This window comes from Pocillopora verrucosa, chromosome 2, assembly GCF_036669915.1.
Source record: "Pocillopora verrucosa isolate sample1 chromosome 2, ASM3666991v2, whole genome shotgun sequence".
Lineage (NCBI taxonomy): Eukaryota > Metazoa > Cnidaria > Anthozoa > Scleractinia > Pocilloporidae > Pocillopora > Pocillopora verrucosa.
Window position 1 is genome coordinate 11157637 of NC_089313.1, and position 19236 is coordinate 11176872.

At 39.2% G+C, this 19236-nt stretch overlaps 1 protein-coding gene across 2 annotated transcripts; it reads left to right on the forward strand.

Moving 5' to 3' along the window:
- Positions 1–99: 99 nt before the first annotated feature.
- On the forward strand, positions 100–18150 carry LOC131787566 (lysine-specific demethylase 2B-like). Of its 2 annotated transcripts, XM_059104650.2 has the most exons (17): positions 100–238; positions 435–570; positions 651–729; positions 845–891; positions 1011–1183; positions 3890–3996; positions 7967–8060; positions 8661–8814; positions 9854–9969; positions 10964–11644; positions 11804–11890; positions 12117–12326; positions 12754–12945; positions 13320–13367; positions 13977–14006; positions 15415–15447; positions 15693–18150. In XM_059104650.2, the coding sequence occupies exons 1-17, from the start codon at positions 206–208 to the stop codon at positions 16701–16703; spliced, it is 3231 nt and encodes a 1076-aa protein (XP_058960633.2). In that variant the 5' UTR covers positions 100–205; the 3' UTR covers positions 16704–18150. The 2 variants fall into 2 exon arrangements, with proteins under 2 accessions (XP_058960633.2, XP_058960634.2); XM_059104651.2 differs by lacking the exon at positions 15415–15447.
- The last annotated feature ends 1086 nt before the right edge of the window (positions 18151–19236 follow it).

Genomic DNA, 19236 nt, shown 5'->3' on the forward strand with positions numbered 1-19236 from the left:
ACTGTTAACTTCAAAAACGTGTCAGTTTCCATGGCAATGTCATCGGTACTTTGTCAATGCGCATAAAATCGCCTTATTATGGTCTTGCAGACCCGTTCAAACAACAATGCACCGGTTCCCTTGGGTGAACTGAGCAGTGCAGTGCATCAGTCGCTACAAGAATTTCGCTTCCTCTGTATGTGTGACGGCTAAACTATAGAGCAGAATGGATTGGGAATTCGAAGGAGAGCGCAAATTGGTGTGTAGATTTATTTCACAGACATGCTGTAGCTTTAGTTTTGGTGGTATTATTTGAGAACAGTAAATATCATAATTTACTCGTCAGAACGCGTTTTTATTTAGTTGAAGAGCGCCGTGCGTTACTTTGTGTTTCGCTGGAGATAATTTTCGGCTCTTTTAACATCTCTCGATAAAATTTTCCCAATTCATCGCAGAGAAAGCAGAGTCGAAGGAATTACAACTACGACACAGATGATATTATCGAAGGGAAACGAACATTTAGCGTCGAGGAAAAGCTAAACAGTCCTAAATTCACGGAGGGAGATTTCGTGCAGAAACTCACAGGAGATGGTGGGTGAAAAGAATTGCCTTGTTGAATAAAGTCATTTTATAGAAAACTTCTTTGCTTACTGTTTGTCTTACTATTGTAGAATTAAACCTAAAGTTTATACAAGAAAACGGCTTTTCCTTTCCCATGGTAATCAAACACCCAGACGGGTTAGATATGCGGTACGTATTTTGTTCAGCCTTCACGGGTTTCTGCAAATTTTCTCAGTCATTTTTCAAATTTCTAAGAGTAAGCTTATTAAAGCTCAGACTTCTCTGAATTTTACAACCATTGTAGGGTTCCGCGGGAAGACTTTTCAGTAGAAGATGTCAAGAATTTTGTCGGTGAGCTTTTGAAATTATTTCAGAATGTTTACCAATTAGATGTGTGTAGTTTGAAACTGCAGATTATCAGAATCGACACATCGTGATCTCAGACCGATCCTTATGTTTATGATGGCTAGGAGCTCGAAGAATGGTGGATGTGATCGATGTCAACACTCAGCAAGCGTTAGAAATGACTTTACAACAGTGGGTGAAATATTTTACGAGTCCAGAGCGTGAGGATATCTATAATGTTATCAGCTTGGAGTTTAGCCACACGAAATTAGAAGATTTGGTCGAGCCTCCTAAAATGGTAAGCATTGAAATTTTTCCTTTTCATTTATGAGCCAAAGAGAATTGATTTTTTATTCAATTGATGCACCTCTTAAATTAAGGCCATTTTGTCATTACTTTCAGTTCTTATCGTGGTTTGAGTTTGTGTTTCGCTGAAGTGATATAATTTACATTATTGGTTGCTTGTTAGTTCTTAAATGTCACTAAAGTTAAGTAATTGTTGTTTTTTAATTTGAACGTGTTCTGTAGAGCTTCTTTCTTTTGAAAAAGTTGCATCTCGTGGTCGAGTTTCGCTGAATGGAGTGTACAGTGTCTTTGGCACGACCTTCTCGTGGTAACTAGTTGGTTTGGAACTAGCGAAAGCGATATAAACGCAGATTTCATTCGTCACTTCGCCCAGAATACTATTTTACCCACAGAAATCGATCTAAGCTTGATGAAAAAGAACTAAAGAGGTTATTTTTTTAAGATGTCCAAGAACTGAGCCTTGTGGAAGCCCCCCTGATAACACGACTATGCCCCAACTTTCAGTACTAACCACACGCCCTCCGAAAACAAAATCTAAAACGGTGATGAAAATCCAAGTCTGATTTGTACTTGGTAAATTTGACTCCATTATGTATGTTGTTTTTCTACTGGAGCGATTGTGAGATCATTTTATTGAAGTATTTTAATTGGTGGCGAGGATCTTGTAACTAAGCCTGAAATCGTAAGGTTTTTGACTGGCTGTAGTCCATGAAACACTGCCACCACAAATTCAAGAAACCTTTTCGGTCTCGGTAAAGCAAACTGGCGAGTGAATTATAGCCGCCCTTTCAAAGAGATTACTTCTTACTAATTACTAATTGTTACTAGTTTCGGTCCAGAAGCAATTGTGCGAAGCTTCTCTTGACTTTTGGGTACGTTCCTTTGCTTGCAACCGCAAATGCGTCACCCCCTAGCAATCACTCTACAAGTTTTAAAATGACCGTGTGTGTTTACGTTTAATAGTCCCTTTCACGAGACCGTTACACATATTTATCCACATATTATTGGAGAATAAAGCCTGGTTCAGCTTTTTAGTACGATTTTTTACATAGAAGATCAAATAAGTTTTAAATATCGGCAAAAAATGCAGCGTGGCTTGTGTTGCTTTAGTTATGTAAATATGGCGGCAGGCTCCGAGTTAGCTCTTCTTTAACACCGCACGAGATCAAACGAAAGTGAAATTTTAGCCCTAGAAAGTGCGCCGATTTTTAAATGTCATCCTTTGTACTGCATTTCTGATGTTTATCTTGATTGTCACCACAAGTTTTAGACTGGAAATAATCTGCGTGCGATTTTGAGCACGGTTGCTCTTCAATAAGAACTGGTTCAACACTGCTCCTGCAGGTTTCATAAAAAGTATTTTAGTGGACACAGAATTGTCATGATCAAGGATATGATGAAGATTTTGTCATCGAGTTGCTTGACGTGGGAAATATAATTTGGCTAGGGAATGGGCCATTGCGAAGGCACAATTAAAAAAAGTACATTGGTGCGAGAGTTATTTGACTTAAAACTTATCGAATGACCGTGCTGTGTTCTGTAGTTTGGGTGTAACCGTCTCAGGTACTTGCATTCCTCACTGACCTTTAGAGGGTTCGTTTCGATGCCGAGTTGTGATACGCGTCGCTAAATATTTATCATATTGACAGAATTTACTCTCTTTTGTAATGGAGCAGCTTATAATATTTTATTACATAATATGAATTGAAATAGTCTCTTTTTTCAGTGAAATCGGTCCAAATAATTCTTTAATGGCTCATCTTTTCTTCCTTTAACTATTTCACCAACCAGCATCTTCAAGTTGATCAAAGTTGTTAGAAACGAAAGCTGAGAGTCGGTTCCTTGCAGAAAATATTCGTCCCACAAGAAATGAAACGTTTTGTTCAGCTCATTTTGTAAAATAGGATAAGGGGAAATCGTAATCAATTAAAAAAAGTAATGACAAGCACCAGAAACAAGCTGAAAATAATTGGGAGTAGTTTGAATTTCTTTGCCGTTCGCCAAGATTGAAGAATTTTTGTGTACTCTTCGGTCAATTCCACATAATGAATTGATAAAATCAACATAATATTCACTACTTCAAGCTGAAATACGACACGATGGTGAATAATTAATGTAAGCAGAAGATATTTCACGTCTTTCATTTTGCATTTACTGGCCTACCTATTCTGGGTTTGGTGAGAGATAGGAAACGTTTTCGCTCGTCAAGACCTTGTAACTCAACCAAGCAGTGGTAATATGTAGTTTTGCCCATGCACCTAGCTGGTTATTTTAGAATTATAATTTTGTACTTGGTTTTCTTTGCGTCTTTTCCTATGAAAACGCAAAAGTAAGGTTATCCTGCTCCCAGATATGACTGTGGATTTTTGAAATTCTGGTGGGGATTCTAAATGATTCAATTTCAGATTATGGAATTCTTATATTTCCTCCATTTCTATCTCTCCCTGTAAATTTTTTTTTTGTTTTTTGTTTTTTTTCGTTTTAGTTTCCCACCGCGAAACCAACCATTGGCGTTGAACGGTCATAGGAATTGTAGCTTTTTCTCTGTGAATGGAGGTTGAAGTTCACACAAATGTGCTTTAAAACATGTATTGGTATCCGTCTTTTAATTTTAGCACAGCATGCTTCTTAGTTTATTTTATACTTAATCTGAAAAGTTCGTAGTCTCTTTTATAAAAAGATATACGATTTCTTTCAGGTTCGTGAAATGGACTGGGTGAATGTCGTGTGGCCCCAACATCTCATTGAGCAACAGAGAGATTCAACAAATTCTTTAGCAGATATGAAGTATCCTAAAGTTAGAAAGTAAGTTTTTAAATTAAGGACTATTAATAACTCCTTGATATGTGGTCTGCAGACGAGTTATGTGCATGCACACCGGCGCTCATAAATTTGATTTGGCGGATTAGATCGATCTGAATCAGACCAATTTTTTCACTGAAATTGTCTGTTGTCCATACGCAAGTGACTATCATTCGTGATGAAAATATAGCACGTGCTCAATTGCATGATCATTTCTAACATAAATATACTGAACGTGAAAATTATTCACATCAATGAAATAACGATTTGATTTCTTTGATTCTTGTTCGTCTCAGGCGACGTTTGAAGATGGCTTTCGAACTTTTTAAATCTTAATAATGTGAACTATTTAATTAAACTTAGAGTTTTCTTTTGGAAGCTGAAGCTTTTGGACAAAATCAGTATTGAGTCCAGGCTGCCTAACTACTCTCAGCTGGGTTCGAGTGTGGTCACCACGCGCTGAACAGATTAAAGTACAAAGTCGTTTGAGATTTTCTTTAAACACGAAACACTGCTTAATCGCAGTTATTTTAAAGTGTAGTAAAAACAATTCTCCAAATCAGTCAAGTTAGAGACAAAACTCAAGCGCTCTTGCAACTGAACGAGATGAATATATTCAAATATCTGCGATCAACATGTATTGAATTTGTGCGCTCCATGTTTACTTTCGAAATGTGATTTTGTGTAACTCATAGGGTAACCGTTGGACTCTTTAGTGTTGTTCATTGTATGGTATTTAAAATATTGTTCAAGGAATAACACCTTGCCGTCGAAGCAGGTATTGAAGGACGAGCGTTTTCCGTTGAAATCGCTACGAAACGGCGGAAAACAAAGAACGAAATTCATTTTGAATTCAATCTGCATTCCCTGGTGAAATTTTTGCATTTCTTTCCCCTTTCAAATGCTAAAAAAGAGAGGAAAAATCTTCATATAGCGTTCTTAGTTATGAATAGCATTGAGAAAATCTCTTTCGAGACTCTTCGCTTAATTTTGCTCTTCAATTTCGGGTAGAAATCCCATGTTGCAAGATTGCTTTATTGCGTGACTCTCAGGGAACGATAAACAAACTTCTGTTTCATCAACAGTGAACAGCAAGTTATTTTGTAACACGTTTCAGTCGCTTAAATCCCTTTCAGATGTTACTGTCAAACTGCTGGGGAATGCGTTTTTGACAGTCGGGCTTGTTCGTCGTGAATAACTTTTTTGTGGTTAGGCTTGTTCATGTTTTCTCTGCTTATGTGGTTATGGTCGACTGAACAAACCTTTACTGCGTTTTCGTGTCGTCTTCGTTTTGCTTTAGTTCGACAAGGTGAGACTTTCCTTCGGTTCAAGCGCGTTGTAGATTGGCTGTTTGAGCGATTACGTTGGTAGGGAAGCGATTTTTAAGCCGAAAAGGATGGACTGTCTACTCCAAAAGGCGAAGATAGACAAGTAGTTTCTTTACCTCAACTCTAATTGCTAATTCATTCCGCTGTATGCTTAGGAAAGATCACTGGAAACTGGATGCAAAATTTCATTTTTTCGAATCAAGAACGACAAAAAACACTTCACGGAAGTATTATTTAAAAGCATGAATTTCAACTCTTTGCATTCTGGTTCTGTGTTTTGTCAGTCTTTTAAAACGATTTCACCATAACAACAGACTCAAGTAGTTTGAACTTTGAGAGAAACGAAGGGTTCAAATGTTAAAAAAAAATTCCACTATAGTCAATTGCTTTTTTAGAGGAGCTAACTCCAATATTCTTCAAAAAGTACAATTTCTCTAAGCGAAGATATAAATTTTAACAGCGCCTAAGAGGAATAAAATGTGCAGCTTTGTGGTAAGAACACTCACTGTTCCGAATCAATACAGTGTGCTTTTGTTCAGTTGTAAACACAATTAGCACAACCTTTTCAGAACTCCACTTGGTGAACTTATGTCTTAAAATTTGTTCATGTATTCTTCGACAGTTTAATCATGCCAATGTGTCAGGAGAAGGTTGGGAAATTATTTGAAAAAAAACCGGTCCCTCCTGAAAATATTATGAAAATATTATGATCTCAGTGATAATTTTGATAAATGGAAAAAATAAATCTCACAAGAATCTGATGTAGACAACAGATTTTATCAGTTAATTGTTTGGTGTATTTGTTGTTTTGTGTATTTGTAGTTCGGTTCGACTTTTTGAAGGGTAGGTCCCTCTTCCAACCAACAAAAGTAAACCTGTAGGCAGGCAAGGGAAGTCTTTATTTTGTTGTGTATAAATATAACTTTGAAAATCTTCCTTCCTGATCGACGAAACATTTTCTTGTCCGGCAATACGGTCATTTGTTCTGCCCTCTCATTATTCGAGAGAATATTTCACTAGGCTTATTGTTCCTTCCTGTGATTGCTGTGATAGAAAACCTATCAATGATATTACTTTTAAAAAGTGAAAACCGCTTTACAAAGCGAACAGTTTGATACACGAGTAGTGAAGGAAGAGACCAGAAAAAGCACTGAATGACAAGTAATTCGACAATAAACAGGTAGTTGTCATTTTCGTGCGTTATAAATGTAGTCCCATTATCTAGACTTTCTAGAATGTTGTCTTTTCTCAAAGGCGAACCAGATTGCAAAATTATCCCGACACGTTTGGGTGTCTGTTTTACCAAATGAACCATTTTGTGCACGAAGGTGGTAACTACCCTCTGGTAATCTTTGATTTTGGTTGGTTTGGTGAGAAGTTGCAACAAAAGCATGTCACAGCTGATGTTCAAACAGTTAATTGTTGTTTGTTTCTTTGAGAATAGCTCTCTCTTAAAGCCCACGCTAATATCCAAGTCTTAAAATAGCCAACAAACCATCCTACCTCTGTTAATGCCCCCATCAAAGAAGCAATTCACTAACTGGTGCTTTATAAAAACTTGTTTACCCCGCCATAAGTTATCATGTAGAGTTGATATTTCAGATCAGACTGCCTTTTTACGTCAACATTAGAAATCAATTGAAAAATGCCTCAGCGCAATTATTATAAATGTTCACAATACCTTCATTTAGCAAATCACAGAAAATTTTTGATGTCTGTGAATCGACTGAGATGGCGTAATTATTTGTCTCTAGGATAACCATGAATAATTATTCTCAGGGTTCTGCATAGAAAGAACAAAAGATGTTTGAACACTTTCAAAAAGCAAACCGTTAACTTCCCTTGCAGAATTAATTAAATGGCGCTTTGCGTGCCCTTTTCTTTGACCGATTCAGATTTTATTTTCATTTCAGCAGACGTAAATTTAGCCATGCCGCAAGTATTCACTTTCACGTGTTGCGCAATCCTCGAAACCTTTGTCTGGCATTGTTGAGAATCGAAGCTTCTCGAGGAATCCTGCAAGAATCTTAATAAGCAAAGTCACAGTGAAACCTGTATTTCAGCGCTCTTGTGTTCAGGTGACACGTCCATTGAAAGGACACAAACTTAAGTCCCGGCCGAAAAAAACATGCGCGGACACTTCTCTTCAATCAGTACCTTGTTAATATGTCTCAAAAGAGATATTAAACCCTCAATTATGAAACAAGAATTGTCAACAACAGAAATCCCCCCACGCGCCGTACAGCTATGGAGCAAAAATCGTTTCTGATAGAGGGCCATTTGTGTGGAACTGCTGACTACCCAAAAACGGAGTCTTTCAAACATAGCAGCTGAAGGAATCACTGGCTAGAATGTCGTCCTAGTTTCTGACTCATTTTCAGTAGAAATTAACCCATTTTAGAGTTTTCTGTGGCAGTTTACATCTTTTTTGTGATAGTTTTACATATGAATCATAGGATAATTTCGTTTCAATAAAAGTAATGCATTGTATCTTCAGAGGATGCTTCACCTATTCGTGAGAGTTTCTTTGGAATAGAGGTTACGCTTTATTTGGGTTTAACTTGGAAGGCCTTTCTCTTACATTACTGAAGGTGTTTAGCTCACTTTCTTGTCTAAAAGTGACCCTTTTTTTTTCCCTTAATCAGGTACGTGTTGATGAGTGTTGGTGGCTGCTACACCGACTTTCACATAGACTTCGGTGGCACCTCAGTGTGGTACCACATAATGAGAGGCAGGAAGGTCAGCTATTTTGGTTGTTACACTTAAAACCTATGTGCTCTGCTTAAAACCAAAGGAAAGGATATAGTGGGCCTTTGAGAAATCAGAAGAGGAAAATGAGATGAATTAATTTGATTGAAAGAATTTGGTTTTGGTTCCTTATCTGCTTGCTTGGGAGTGGGGCGAGGGTTTTCTTAGACCAATCTTGAGGTGTAGCCAAGCAAATCCAATTCAGTCTGGGAGTACTTTGTACTATCCATTCAACATTTCTCCAAATGTCTTTAAAGCGTGACTTTGCACATCATGGTGATGTGCCAGTGTTCATGAGTGTTGAGTCCTCATCTGGATCTTTGGTGAGACTTGTCACGTAGTTTTAAAGAATTACATGACAGATCTGCCTTGTCACTTAACACTTCTCTTCGTGTCGTGGAAGGAAGCTTATCTCATAGAGCGTTACCCGTAGAGTATCTTGCGTGTTATGCTAGCAAGACGAAAACATGCCCACTTTGTGCAAGACTTTTTTGCCTTTGATATTAACAATACCAACCGAAACATCCTTTGAACCATGTGTATGTATTTCTTCGAACGGGTTAATAATAGTAATACACTCCTACGTTGCAGGTTTTCTGGCTAATTCCACCCACTGAGAAGAATCTCCATTTGTACGAACAGTGGGTGCTATCTGGAAAACAACAAAATGTTTTCTTTGGTGATCAAGTGGAGAAATGTTGCCGCACTTATTTGGAGAAAGGAGATACGTTCTTGATTCCCACAGGTGAGAAGGAAAACACCACAAGGGGGTAAGAGAGAATGAGTCTCAAGTCATAATTTGGTATACGAAAATTCGATTTTGAGTGTTTCTTTTTTGTTGTTGTTCAGTAGCTCTTTTACTCTTTTATTTTATTTGTGACACAAACCCTTTGATCCCCAAGAGTGACCGCATCTAACATGTACTCACAAAATCCCACCTGAATCACACCTCAGGGTCACCAGAATAAAGCAAATAACCACCAACTGAAGAAGCTCTTGAATGTTGAACAAATTCTCTTTGTCAGCTTCTTAGGAAATGTCTAGAGGACTGTATGGAGAATATGCATATTGATGCAAGGGTGTGTAGGGTTAGCCTAAGATTTTTATTGGAATAAACTTTTCAAGTCTACAGTTATGGGGGTCAATAACACTGCAATTTCTACCTGTCATACGAATGGATTATAGGCTGTTCAAATACAAAAGGAGGCCTACCCCCCCTTCCTCAAGAAGATAATTTGGTTTTATCAAGTGAGTTGATAATGTAAATTGGCTACCGTAAAGAGTTTATACAGTGGGCGATTTACATTATCAACTCAGTTGATGAAACTAAATTACCTTGTAATACCCCTCACTGATGCAGCACAACAGTTCCTTTAATAACTTACCCCTTCCACTCCCAGTAGGCTCACTTTTCTTTCCCTATGCGGAATTAAGGTTACAGAGTGTTAGTTGGTCAGTCGGTCGGTCAGTCGGTCGATGATGAATTAAGGAGAGGGACTTGATAGAACCAGGTGGTAGAATCCACCTGAAGATAATTAATGGTAATATGAAGGAGAAAACTCTGATTCGGTTTGTAATCTTACGAGTGATTTAACAAGAGAGGGAGCTAACAGTGAACTTACACTATGAACAAACCGTGATCCAGCTCTTCAAGGAATGGAACGCTTGAGGCGATAGTGAATCGCGTTTTATGTTGTTTCCTTCTCGGATGATACAAGTTTGACTTATGAAACTTAAAGCTTGCTCACCAAGCTTGACTTATGATCACTTTGTGATGTGTTTAGGGTGGATTCATGCCGTGTTTACCCCTGAGGACTCGCTTGTATTCGGCGGGAATTTTGTGCACAGTTATAACATCCCGGGACAAATTAAAATCAGTCAGATCGAAGACAATACCAAGGTGAGTGTAAATCTGTTGTTTATCTTAAAATGATATTCCTCACTCCTCCCGGGTCCATCTGTCCTGCTCTGCTGCCTTGGAGGCAGGTGGTATCGAGATGGAACAGAGCGAGAAAATTATAGAATGAGAACTTTCGTCATTGGGGTGGTGCTGCTATCAAAAACAATACATCATGGTGGTTTGTGTCCATGTTCAAAAACAACAAATTTCCTTTTCTAAGCTCTTTGTTGTAAAATTCTAAGTAGACTTGAAACCACTCCTTGTTTAGTGGCATTCCCTCATATTTATTACATGAGAGATTCGCCAGCCTTTTAATTACGGATGTAAAAACCAAGTCCAGGATACTGGTCATTATATATGGCTTAGAGAGAAGAAAGCGTCTTCACATGGAAGGAAATCTGACCATGTTGAAATTTACCCAATTGTGGGAGCCCCACATTGAAAAACTCTCAAATCTGAAAGATTCCTATTAAATCAGTAAGCAAAGAAATAAATTGGAAAGAGTAATCTGGATTACTTACAACTTGGAGCTCCGAGCTTAGGTAACAGGGGTCAAAAGAAGTTTATTTATGTAGTTTGTCAATGTCGAGTGGCCCTTGACAATCAGCGAAATATGTCATGTATTTTCCTTTTAATGCATTTTTACTGTATCGATGTCTTCAGTAGTTACTTTAGAATCAATTCGATTTAATAGTTTTTAACAAAGAACCTTTGAAAAGCTGCTATAGGATAACAGACTTCTTTTACGCAGGGCAAGCAGTTCTAGTCGTCGATAACTGATAGTTATTTATTTTTTGTGTGTGTGTCGCTTTTTCGGTTTTGCAAGCTTTTAAGACCGCCATAAAGTGATATTAACGCCCTGATAAGTGTTTCAGTGTAAGGAAAAAAAACACCTTGATATGAGGATAAGGCATCAGCCAACTGTAAATTAAAAACTCAAGTTATCGATAAAGCTGGCTTGCATAATTGGTACAACTTGTTACTCTTTCTACAGGTCCCTCTGAAGTTCCGGTACCCGTTTCTACCTCAAATCATGTGGTACGCCGCTGACAAGTATGTCCGATTGTTGGAACAAAATAAAAAAGAACTAGGTTTGAAATCGCCCATCAAAACCGATAGCAAGGAAGTTACTTTCGCTTCAAAGAAAAAAGACGCATCTGGCTTGAAAGGGAAAACTTCTGGTAAACGAACAAGCAAGAAGGATCCACGAGAAGTGGACGAGAAAGCTAGTAATGGCACACATGGAGAAAATGATGAGGACGACGCAACAGAGACTACAGGGCGTAGGAGATCAAGCCGGGTCGCGCGAAACGAGGCCATCGCCAAGCAAGCTCAGGAGAACGCAGAGAAGAAGACCAGTACGAAAGGTAAAGAAGAGGAACCTGATACAGAGGAAGGGAAGAAAAAGAGGGGGAATCCTAAGCGACAAGCTAAGGAAAAAGAGGTGAAGGTGGAAGTGAATGGGGAAACTCACGATGAAGAAGACGACAAAGAGAAGACTGAGGATGAAGGGAATGAAGAAGATAACAAGACTCCTTGGAGTCGGGTGTATCTTACACGATTTGAAGTTGATGGGCTGACTAAGCTGATAGAAAGACTGAGGGATTGGCCTCAAGCTCAAAAGAATGTTCCTAAGACTTTAGAGGACCCCGAGGGAGTGTTGCAGAGATTAGAGGTTTGTGCAACGTCCATCTAAAAAATATTGTTTTCAATGAAATGCCTATTTTTAAGCCATGACAATAAACATTAGATGTTACTTAAGTTCTCTCTTAGCTTGATATTAGCTTGTATGGGTAGAGCGTTTTTTACAGAGTAATACCATTTCTCCATTTAGGACCTTCTTGAATTACATAGGGACGATGACCCTGAGCTTGCAACTTCAGGGTTGCAACATCTGTTGCAGATTGACAAACCAGTAGTGGTAAGTAGAAATTGTGTCGTATGTGATCCAGCACCGTATGGGTTTTGCCTTGCTTAGCACTTTAGGGATCATTGCTAGCATCTGGGCAACTGCGCAGTTACCCCTCCCCTCATTCAACAAGCTTGTCATCATTTGACTGTTGTTGGCTTAGGGAAGGGGTAGGTGTGCAATCACGTGCATCAGTTTGTACTGGTAGAGACATAAATATGTTTTGTTTCTGTTTTAGAAAAAACCTGTAGCAAGGAAGCAAGGTCCTAGGGGACCGATGCTAGGTACAAAAGTCGGCCCAGGAATCAGACGCCGGCGCACTCGCTGCGGGCAGTGTGAAAATTGTCAACGAGAGGACTGTGGCGAGTGCCGTACATGTAAAGATATGAAGAAATTTGGAGGGGCAGGAAGGATGAAGCAATCGTGTCTTCTTAGAGCGTGCACTGACGTATGTCAAGTTTTAGTTATTTTTGATTAAGCGTACTAAAGTTTACTACCTTTAAACCCCGGGTAGCACTTTTGTACCAAACAGGTCATCGAATTTGACTCGGTGAACTTATGGTTAGCAGTTCAAGGTAGGAACTGGAAGGTTTGAGTTCGAGCTCTGTGAAGGCTTACTGTGGTGTATCTGTGGGCAAGAAAGACAGTTTACTCTAACATTACCCCTTTCCACTCCATTGTATGAATGTGTCTAGGAAGGAGAAACCTGGTAAAATGCAAGGGTTACCTTGTGATGGACTCGCATCTCATCTGGGAGGACATGCAAAAACTCGTAGTCGCTTCTTGCCACCTTAACTGGGACACGCGCCTGCATCTAATGAAATAGGCTCGTGGTAGAGGATTGGAAAGTTATTGTCTAGTTGTTCTCTTTTCAGCCTAACTTGCCCACTTGTGTGAAGTGTTTAATGTGCAATCAGGTCAACACGGAGGATAATCCGCTCATGGAGTGTCGTTTCTGTGGTGAGATCGTTCACCCACCTTGTCTGAAAGACATCAAAGGGCTTTGTAAGATTGTTACTGAGATCAATAACTGTTGGGAGTGTCCTAAGTGTTGCAAAGATGCAACGGTAAGTACTAATTTCAAAGTCTGCAAACTAAGAGTTTGATGAGCGATTTTCTTTGAGTGTCACTTGAACATTGTAGAGACTGCTTTTTTCTTTCTTTACTTTGCGGAATGAGTTGTTTAGATGACGCCCGTTTTATTTAATCATCTAGATTCTTGTAAATTCCGTGAATGATTCTTCTTTCACTTCTCTGTCTCTCCGTCTCTTTGTTCTTTTACGTTGACTCTTCTTTTCCAGTTTGTCTGATTTGATGGATCGGTCGGTCAGTTTGTCGGATGATACGTGTTCGCTCGTTTGGGAACATCCGTTCTTTACAATCAGATAATACTTGGTCATATATTTTATGACCTCTCAGTAGTATATTATATCTCTCATAGGCGACGTCTGTCGATGATCTTCCAAGTATTCCAGCAAAGAAAAGAAAGGTAGTGTGAATTTGTACTGCTTAATAACCCTTTGGCTCCTAACAGTGACTAGCATCTAATTTCTCCTTACAATATCACCCGCAAATCAAGCCAATTACGCTCACGAGAATGATGCGAATGATCAACAACTGTTAACCCTTCATCACACCCTAATATCAGTAAAGGTATTCTCCATACATTCCCTAAGGTGCTTTCAAGGAAAATTTGAGTAAAAATCAACAGCTGCTTTAGCTGCTGATAGTTTTCTTTATTCTGGTGACATTACTGCATGATTCAGGGGTGATAATGTAAGGAGAAATTAGATGCTAAGCACTCTTAGGGTCAAAGGGTTTAACAAATTCTCCTTGTGGGCACCTTTTGAAATGTATAGAGATCAGTATGGAGAATATGCATACTGATGTTGTGGTGTAAAGGGTTAAAAGGAAAAAGGTAGCACGACTGCAAGGAGATACTAAGGAGATTGTTCGTTATAATTCACGGAAACTGTTCTTAAGAGAAACAACACAAATCAAAAGAAGTAAACATACATGAAAATAAGGTTGTAGCTAACAGAAGTTTTATTTTCGAATTCTTGTAATATATCTATATATTTACTTTTTTTGTCTATAGGCAAGTCCAATCAAAGAGTCTGCTAAAAAGGTACAGTAAATATTTCTTTGGCGCTAGTCAAATCGCTACATACACAGGGTTTCTATGAGCTTGGCTAACTTCTCAACGGAAGTTAATTGAAGGGATGCGCGTAATGAGTACTTAGATAAATTTTGATGCGACATATACTTCTCTGTTTCATTAGAAAGTAGTGAACAATTTGGAAGGAAAAATATTTGTCTAGCAGAAGTTTCTGAATGCTTTTTTCCGTGCACCCTTCAATTAAACTTGGCTAGACCATTTTGTTTATGGGAAACAAGGCTGATCGCCCCCTTAAAGCCTTGTTACACTTGATGCAATTTGCTTAGCTTTTTTATTTTTCTGTTGGCTGTAACATGTCAAAACACTTGTGCACGGTTTCCATTTCCTGAGACTTGCTTCTACGCAATTATACGTCGCCAACTGTTACTAAACCTTGGCGAGACCCTTCTTCATCAGATGTTGTTACATGCGTGACAAATATCAATGAAACTAGTGCGGCAGTGAAACTTACAGCCACTGTAGAAGTTACCTTGTGAAAGAGAGCGTAGGCTCTTTTACTTCCACCAAATTTTATAAGTGATTCTTCTTACCTGCTGCCATATTAGCATTCCTGGTGGTCTTTTTTAATGGTAATTTGGTGTCGAATCTTGACAATACATATTAACTGATTTGGTTTTCTATTCCCTCTATCTGTCTACCTCGAGATGTATCAATGCAAGAAGACATTAGCTCACGTTCGTATTCTCTTGATTGATAATTTAAGGATAAGTAGCATGCATTTAAAAAACAAAAACAAAACAAAAATTCAGAAAAGCGCTGTTCAAACTAATTGCTGCTTTGACATCGTTTCCATGACCCAAGGGCCCTTTTTGGTTCTTCGCTGTAGTGTGCTCCAACACTAAGTAGAGAGGGCGTTATGGCTCTCTCTAAAGTTCCATTCTACGCCGAATTACATGCACATGAATATGAAGGTAACGGACTAATGCCCAGTATGCGGTTGAGTCGCAATCGTTAAGAGTCTTCCTCTATAAATTTATTAAGTTCTGTAAATTTGATTGAAGCTCGCAAGGGCTATATAGTCGTCCGTACTTGTCTCTCTTTTACGTGGAAACCTTTGTAATCGTCGTAGAGTAATGTTTCGGTTGTAATTTTTTGCTTTGTCGTCATCTCATTTGTCATCTAATCCATCCTGTGGAGTAAACCTTGAAATTGTGAAACGCGCCAGTTGTCATTTTGGGATGTCTACTCATCGTCCGAACTAGACTATTATTATCGGTCGCCGAGTCGCTGCACTGCGTCTCTTTCTGTGGTCCGTCGGCTTCCACGAGAAGGGGTCTAGTACGTTCGGCTAGGATTTGAAATGAAGGTTATAAAATCGTCCAATAACTCACTGTAAAACTCGTTTCCTAATCGACAGGATGACCGAGCTCCAAAAGAGAAAATCAGAAAGGTGCCTTTAAGTATGTGTATCATTTTCATTTCGTTTTTGTGTTTGTCTGATCAGTGAGACATGAATTCGTTTTTTAATTGATGGCTCTCAGGCCATTAGACATGTACATCAAGCCGAACCTTCACCAAGTTTGATGACCCCTTCTCAGGGGCCGTGAATGTAACTTTTTGAAGTTTGAAAATCGCTCGCATTAACCTTCCAAGTACTCATGTGCACACGTTAAAACTTCTTTTGTTTTCTTTCAGAGGAGCAAAATGGAGAGCGAGTCCTCAGACGGAGAAAGTGACGAGTTTTCTGTGAATGTTTCCGATGAAGTGACTTCACGGCCCCGCCGTCCTGTTGTAGTACCCAGACCTCCACCTGGCCCTCCGCCAGAAGTACATCCTAAACTTGTGGTTCGTCCTTGCCCAGTCTCTCCTCCTCCTCAGTCTTTCCCGCTGGACAGTGGTCAAAGTCACGTGATGGACTGTCAGCTCTGGCTTTCAGTGTTTAGCTTTCTCTCCCAACCCGAGCTCTGTCTGTGTATGCGCGTATGTCGCACCTGGAACCGCTGGTGTATGGATCGCCGTCTCTGGTCAGTGATCGATTTATCAGAAAAGAAAGTTGTGACCCCTTCGGCCCTGAGGGGGATTGTACGGCGCCAACCTTCAACTCTAAACCTGAGCTGGACAAACGTTACTTTTAAGCAACTGCAATGGCTCCTGAACCGTCTGCCGAGAATAAGAGAGCTTTATCTGAGTGGCACAACGGAAGCGACGGCGTATGCGCTTTCCACTGTCATCTGCCCTCGTTTGAAAGTCCTGGGGCTGAGCTGGTCCGTAGGAATCACTGACTCATTGATGAAAGAACTTATTTTACCTGTTTCTGACTCACTTACGGCTCCAGGGGACAACAAAAGCCCTCTTCTAAGATTATCCACTCTCTTTCTTTCCGGTAGTGACATCACTGGTTCGACTCTTCGTTTGCTGGTGCAACATTGCCTTGACTTGAAGAAGCTGGACCTGAGTTTCTGTCCCGGAATAACTGATCAAGATATTGAAAGTGTCTGTGGACAGGCATCGATAAATGAATTTCTTCTGAGTGGCTGCGCTAAGCTGTCTGATAAGTGCTTGTCCTTTTTGAGGCTCTTTCCGTCGCTTATCCGTCTTGACTTGCGCTCTTGTAATGGGGTCACTTCCGATGCCGTTCAAGAGTTTGTAAAAACTCGCAAGGATTTGCTGAAAATTCTGGAAGGAAAACTCATTGTAAATATGTAAATACGACTGGCTGTTATGCCCTGCATTGGCCTAACCTCTGCTTGATCTAACTCAAAACCCAAGAACGTTTTCTTCAGATACACCAACCTTCGCATGCCCATTCGTATCGTTCCTAAGCATTCATTCCTACGTTTTCTTTGTTGGTTGTGTGTTTTTAGTATCACTTACATTTTCACTCATTAAGTTCAGTTCGACGTAGAAGGGGTTATATTACTGTAAGATGAAGACGGAGGGTTGACCGAGGGTACAACGATCTTGGCGAATTTTTTTTCTGTTTTGTTTTGTTTTATTCTTTAGCACAACAATTTGTTCAACCTAATTATTGTACTTCGAATTTTTCCTCTCAAAGCATTTTATTTTCCTTGTACTGTAGCTTGTGTACCAGCCTGTCGTTATGCGTCCATTTTATTTTCACAATGCCGGACTCATGTAAACACAGGCTATCTTTCGTCGAGAAAAACGTCCACCTCAATATTCAACTCTTACTCCTACAGAAAGTTTGCCACACGCTTATAAGTTAAGGAGAATTACAAAGAATGTTTTTGTGCCTGGGAGCTTTTTCATCATCGTAAATGTTTAGGCTCAGTCATGTAATTTTGCTTATTTCTTTTAATTTTGTTTGTTTTTTTGTTTCGCTTTTTTCGTGAAACTCGCACAACTTTTAGTGGTTTATAAAATATCGAATTGTTACCCCTTGAACTTAAAAGAAGGTGGTTGGCTGTATTTTGAGCCTTTTCAGTAGACAAAAGACAGTTTCGGATAGTTGACAATAGTTAGGTAAACTAATACTGTTTGAGATTGAACCATACTCTTTGTCGCTTTTTTTATATCCAGGAGAAACAAACATCAAAACTAAGAGAGAAATAGTTCAGAGATGATCAGCATGAATTGGATCTTCTTTGAAATTGTTTGAGACAACTGCTTCAAAAGTGGGACATATTGAGAAAGAGCAAATGAACACCAGACAACTGCATTCATCTTTTTAGCTTTGTTTTCCTAGGTGCCTATTCTTAGAGTTTTCTCTCCTCCACTGCCATGTTAGCTTGCACAATGAGTCCTTCGTCCAACAACAGCTTCATAGTAGTGGAGCCATCAGAGAGGAATAGGTGTTCGACACATTTAACGAACGTTCTAACTCCTTTTAGTTCGTGATCACTGGAAAATATTGAAATGAAACTAACAAGCTCACGCATTTTTATTTTTTTGTAGTTTGATTACAATGTATTCCTCGTTCTATGCGGGTCTTATGACGATTGTTAAGGTTTTGTTATTTAAAAGAAAAAATACGATGGACTCGTAAGACATGCAGTTACCTAAATCCTAATGCATTTCGACCAGCTTTGTTAACAATTTTTTGAAAATTGTATAGTTTTAATGACAGCATTTTTTACCAGGTTACACATATAAAGTTACAATGAATTATTAAACTATAGGAATTGCGGTAAGGTTAAAAGTTTGGTTTGATGACAGTTGTACCTTGATTGAAGGAGGTTTCGCGCAAATGCAAGGTGGTTAGAGAACGTCCTCCGTCACGCGAACCAACTCAAGCCCCCCTCGTCTTTTTTATTCCACAGCAATTATCGGGCCTCGTATCACTAACAAAACGCCTTGAACAGCCTACGACGAATTTATCGAGCCATTATCATCAGTACGTCCCTGTCTTAATCAGTTGCGAACTTTCACGAGGGAGTGGATTGCAAATCAGCGTTAGCCGGCTGAAACCATTCGTGAGATCCTGTGCACGACTGACATTCATGTCACTTTCAAGCTTTGGCCTCCTACGCCGTACCGAACGTTTGTCATTCATAAGAAAAAAATCGGGGTGTGTGGTTTGTTTTTTCACTAGCCTATGGAGTGAGCACTGATTCCCGGCTTATGGCACATGTGGAATGATTCGGAGAGGTGCTCTTCTATTTCCGGTGTCGCTCCTCATAATTAACTTTTAAATATGCATTAGTCCCTAATCCAATAACCGTAACATCTTTGGAGTTTGGGTGTTTCGATCATCGATTATTAGTCGATTAATGTTCTTTTTGGAAACTCACGTAGGAATATACCACATTCAAGTCGCAATTACAGCAAATCTGAAAAACGTAGTTCAGTTCTAAGAGAACCTAAAGAGTTGTCTAGACGTTACTCAATTGAATTGAAAACCTAAACTTACCTATCGGTTCTCGTGATGTGATGTATCGCTGAAACCACTGAAAAAAATAATATGACATGGTCACGGATTCCGTTCACCGTAAACTCCATTAGGTCCTTTCATCGCTGCTCATAGATCGCTAGTTATCACCTTTCAGTTTATTATCTCTTGCCTCCTATTACATCTATTTTTACGCTCTACAGAATCGGACCTTTCCCTTCAACGAACCGTCTACGGGCCACAATCGGCTGATTACCGACAGAAGGTGTTTGAAAATGAAAATATGGCGAATCGCTCCCGATTAGCAATTTAAGGACATAGCCGACAATATTTTTTTTCTTTTCTAAGAAATACTAATCCTGTCACTAAGGCCCTAAGAAGTCAGAGATA

Coding starts and splice junctions, on each gene's coding strand:
- LOC131787566 (XM_059104650.2), top strand. CDS start 206: ATGGATTGGGAATTCGAAGGAGAGCGCAAATTG. Junction 892..1,010: donor AGATGTCAAGAATTTTGTCG/GTGAGCTTTTGA, acceptor TATGATGGCTAG/GAGCTCGAAGAATGGTGGAT. Junction 14,007..15,414: donor TCAAAGAGTCTGCTAAAAAG/GTACAGTAAATA, acceptor CCTAATCGACAG/GATGACCGAGCTCCAAAAGA.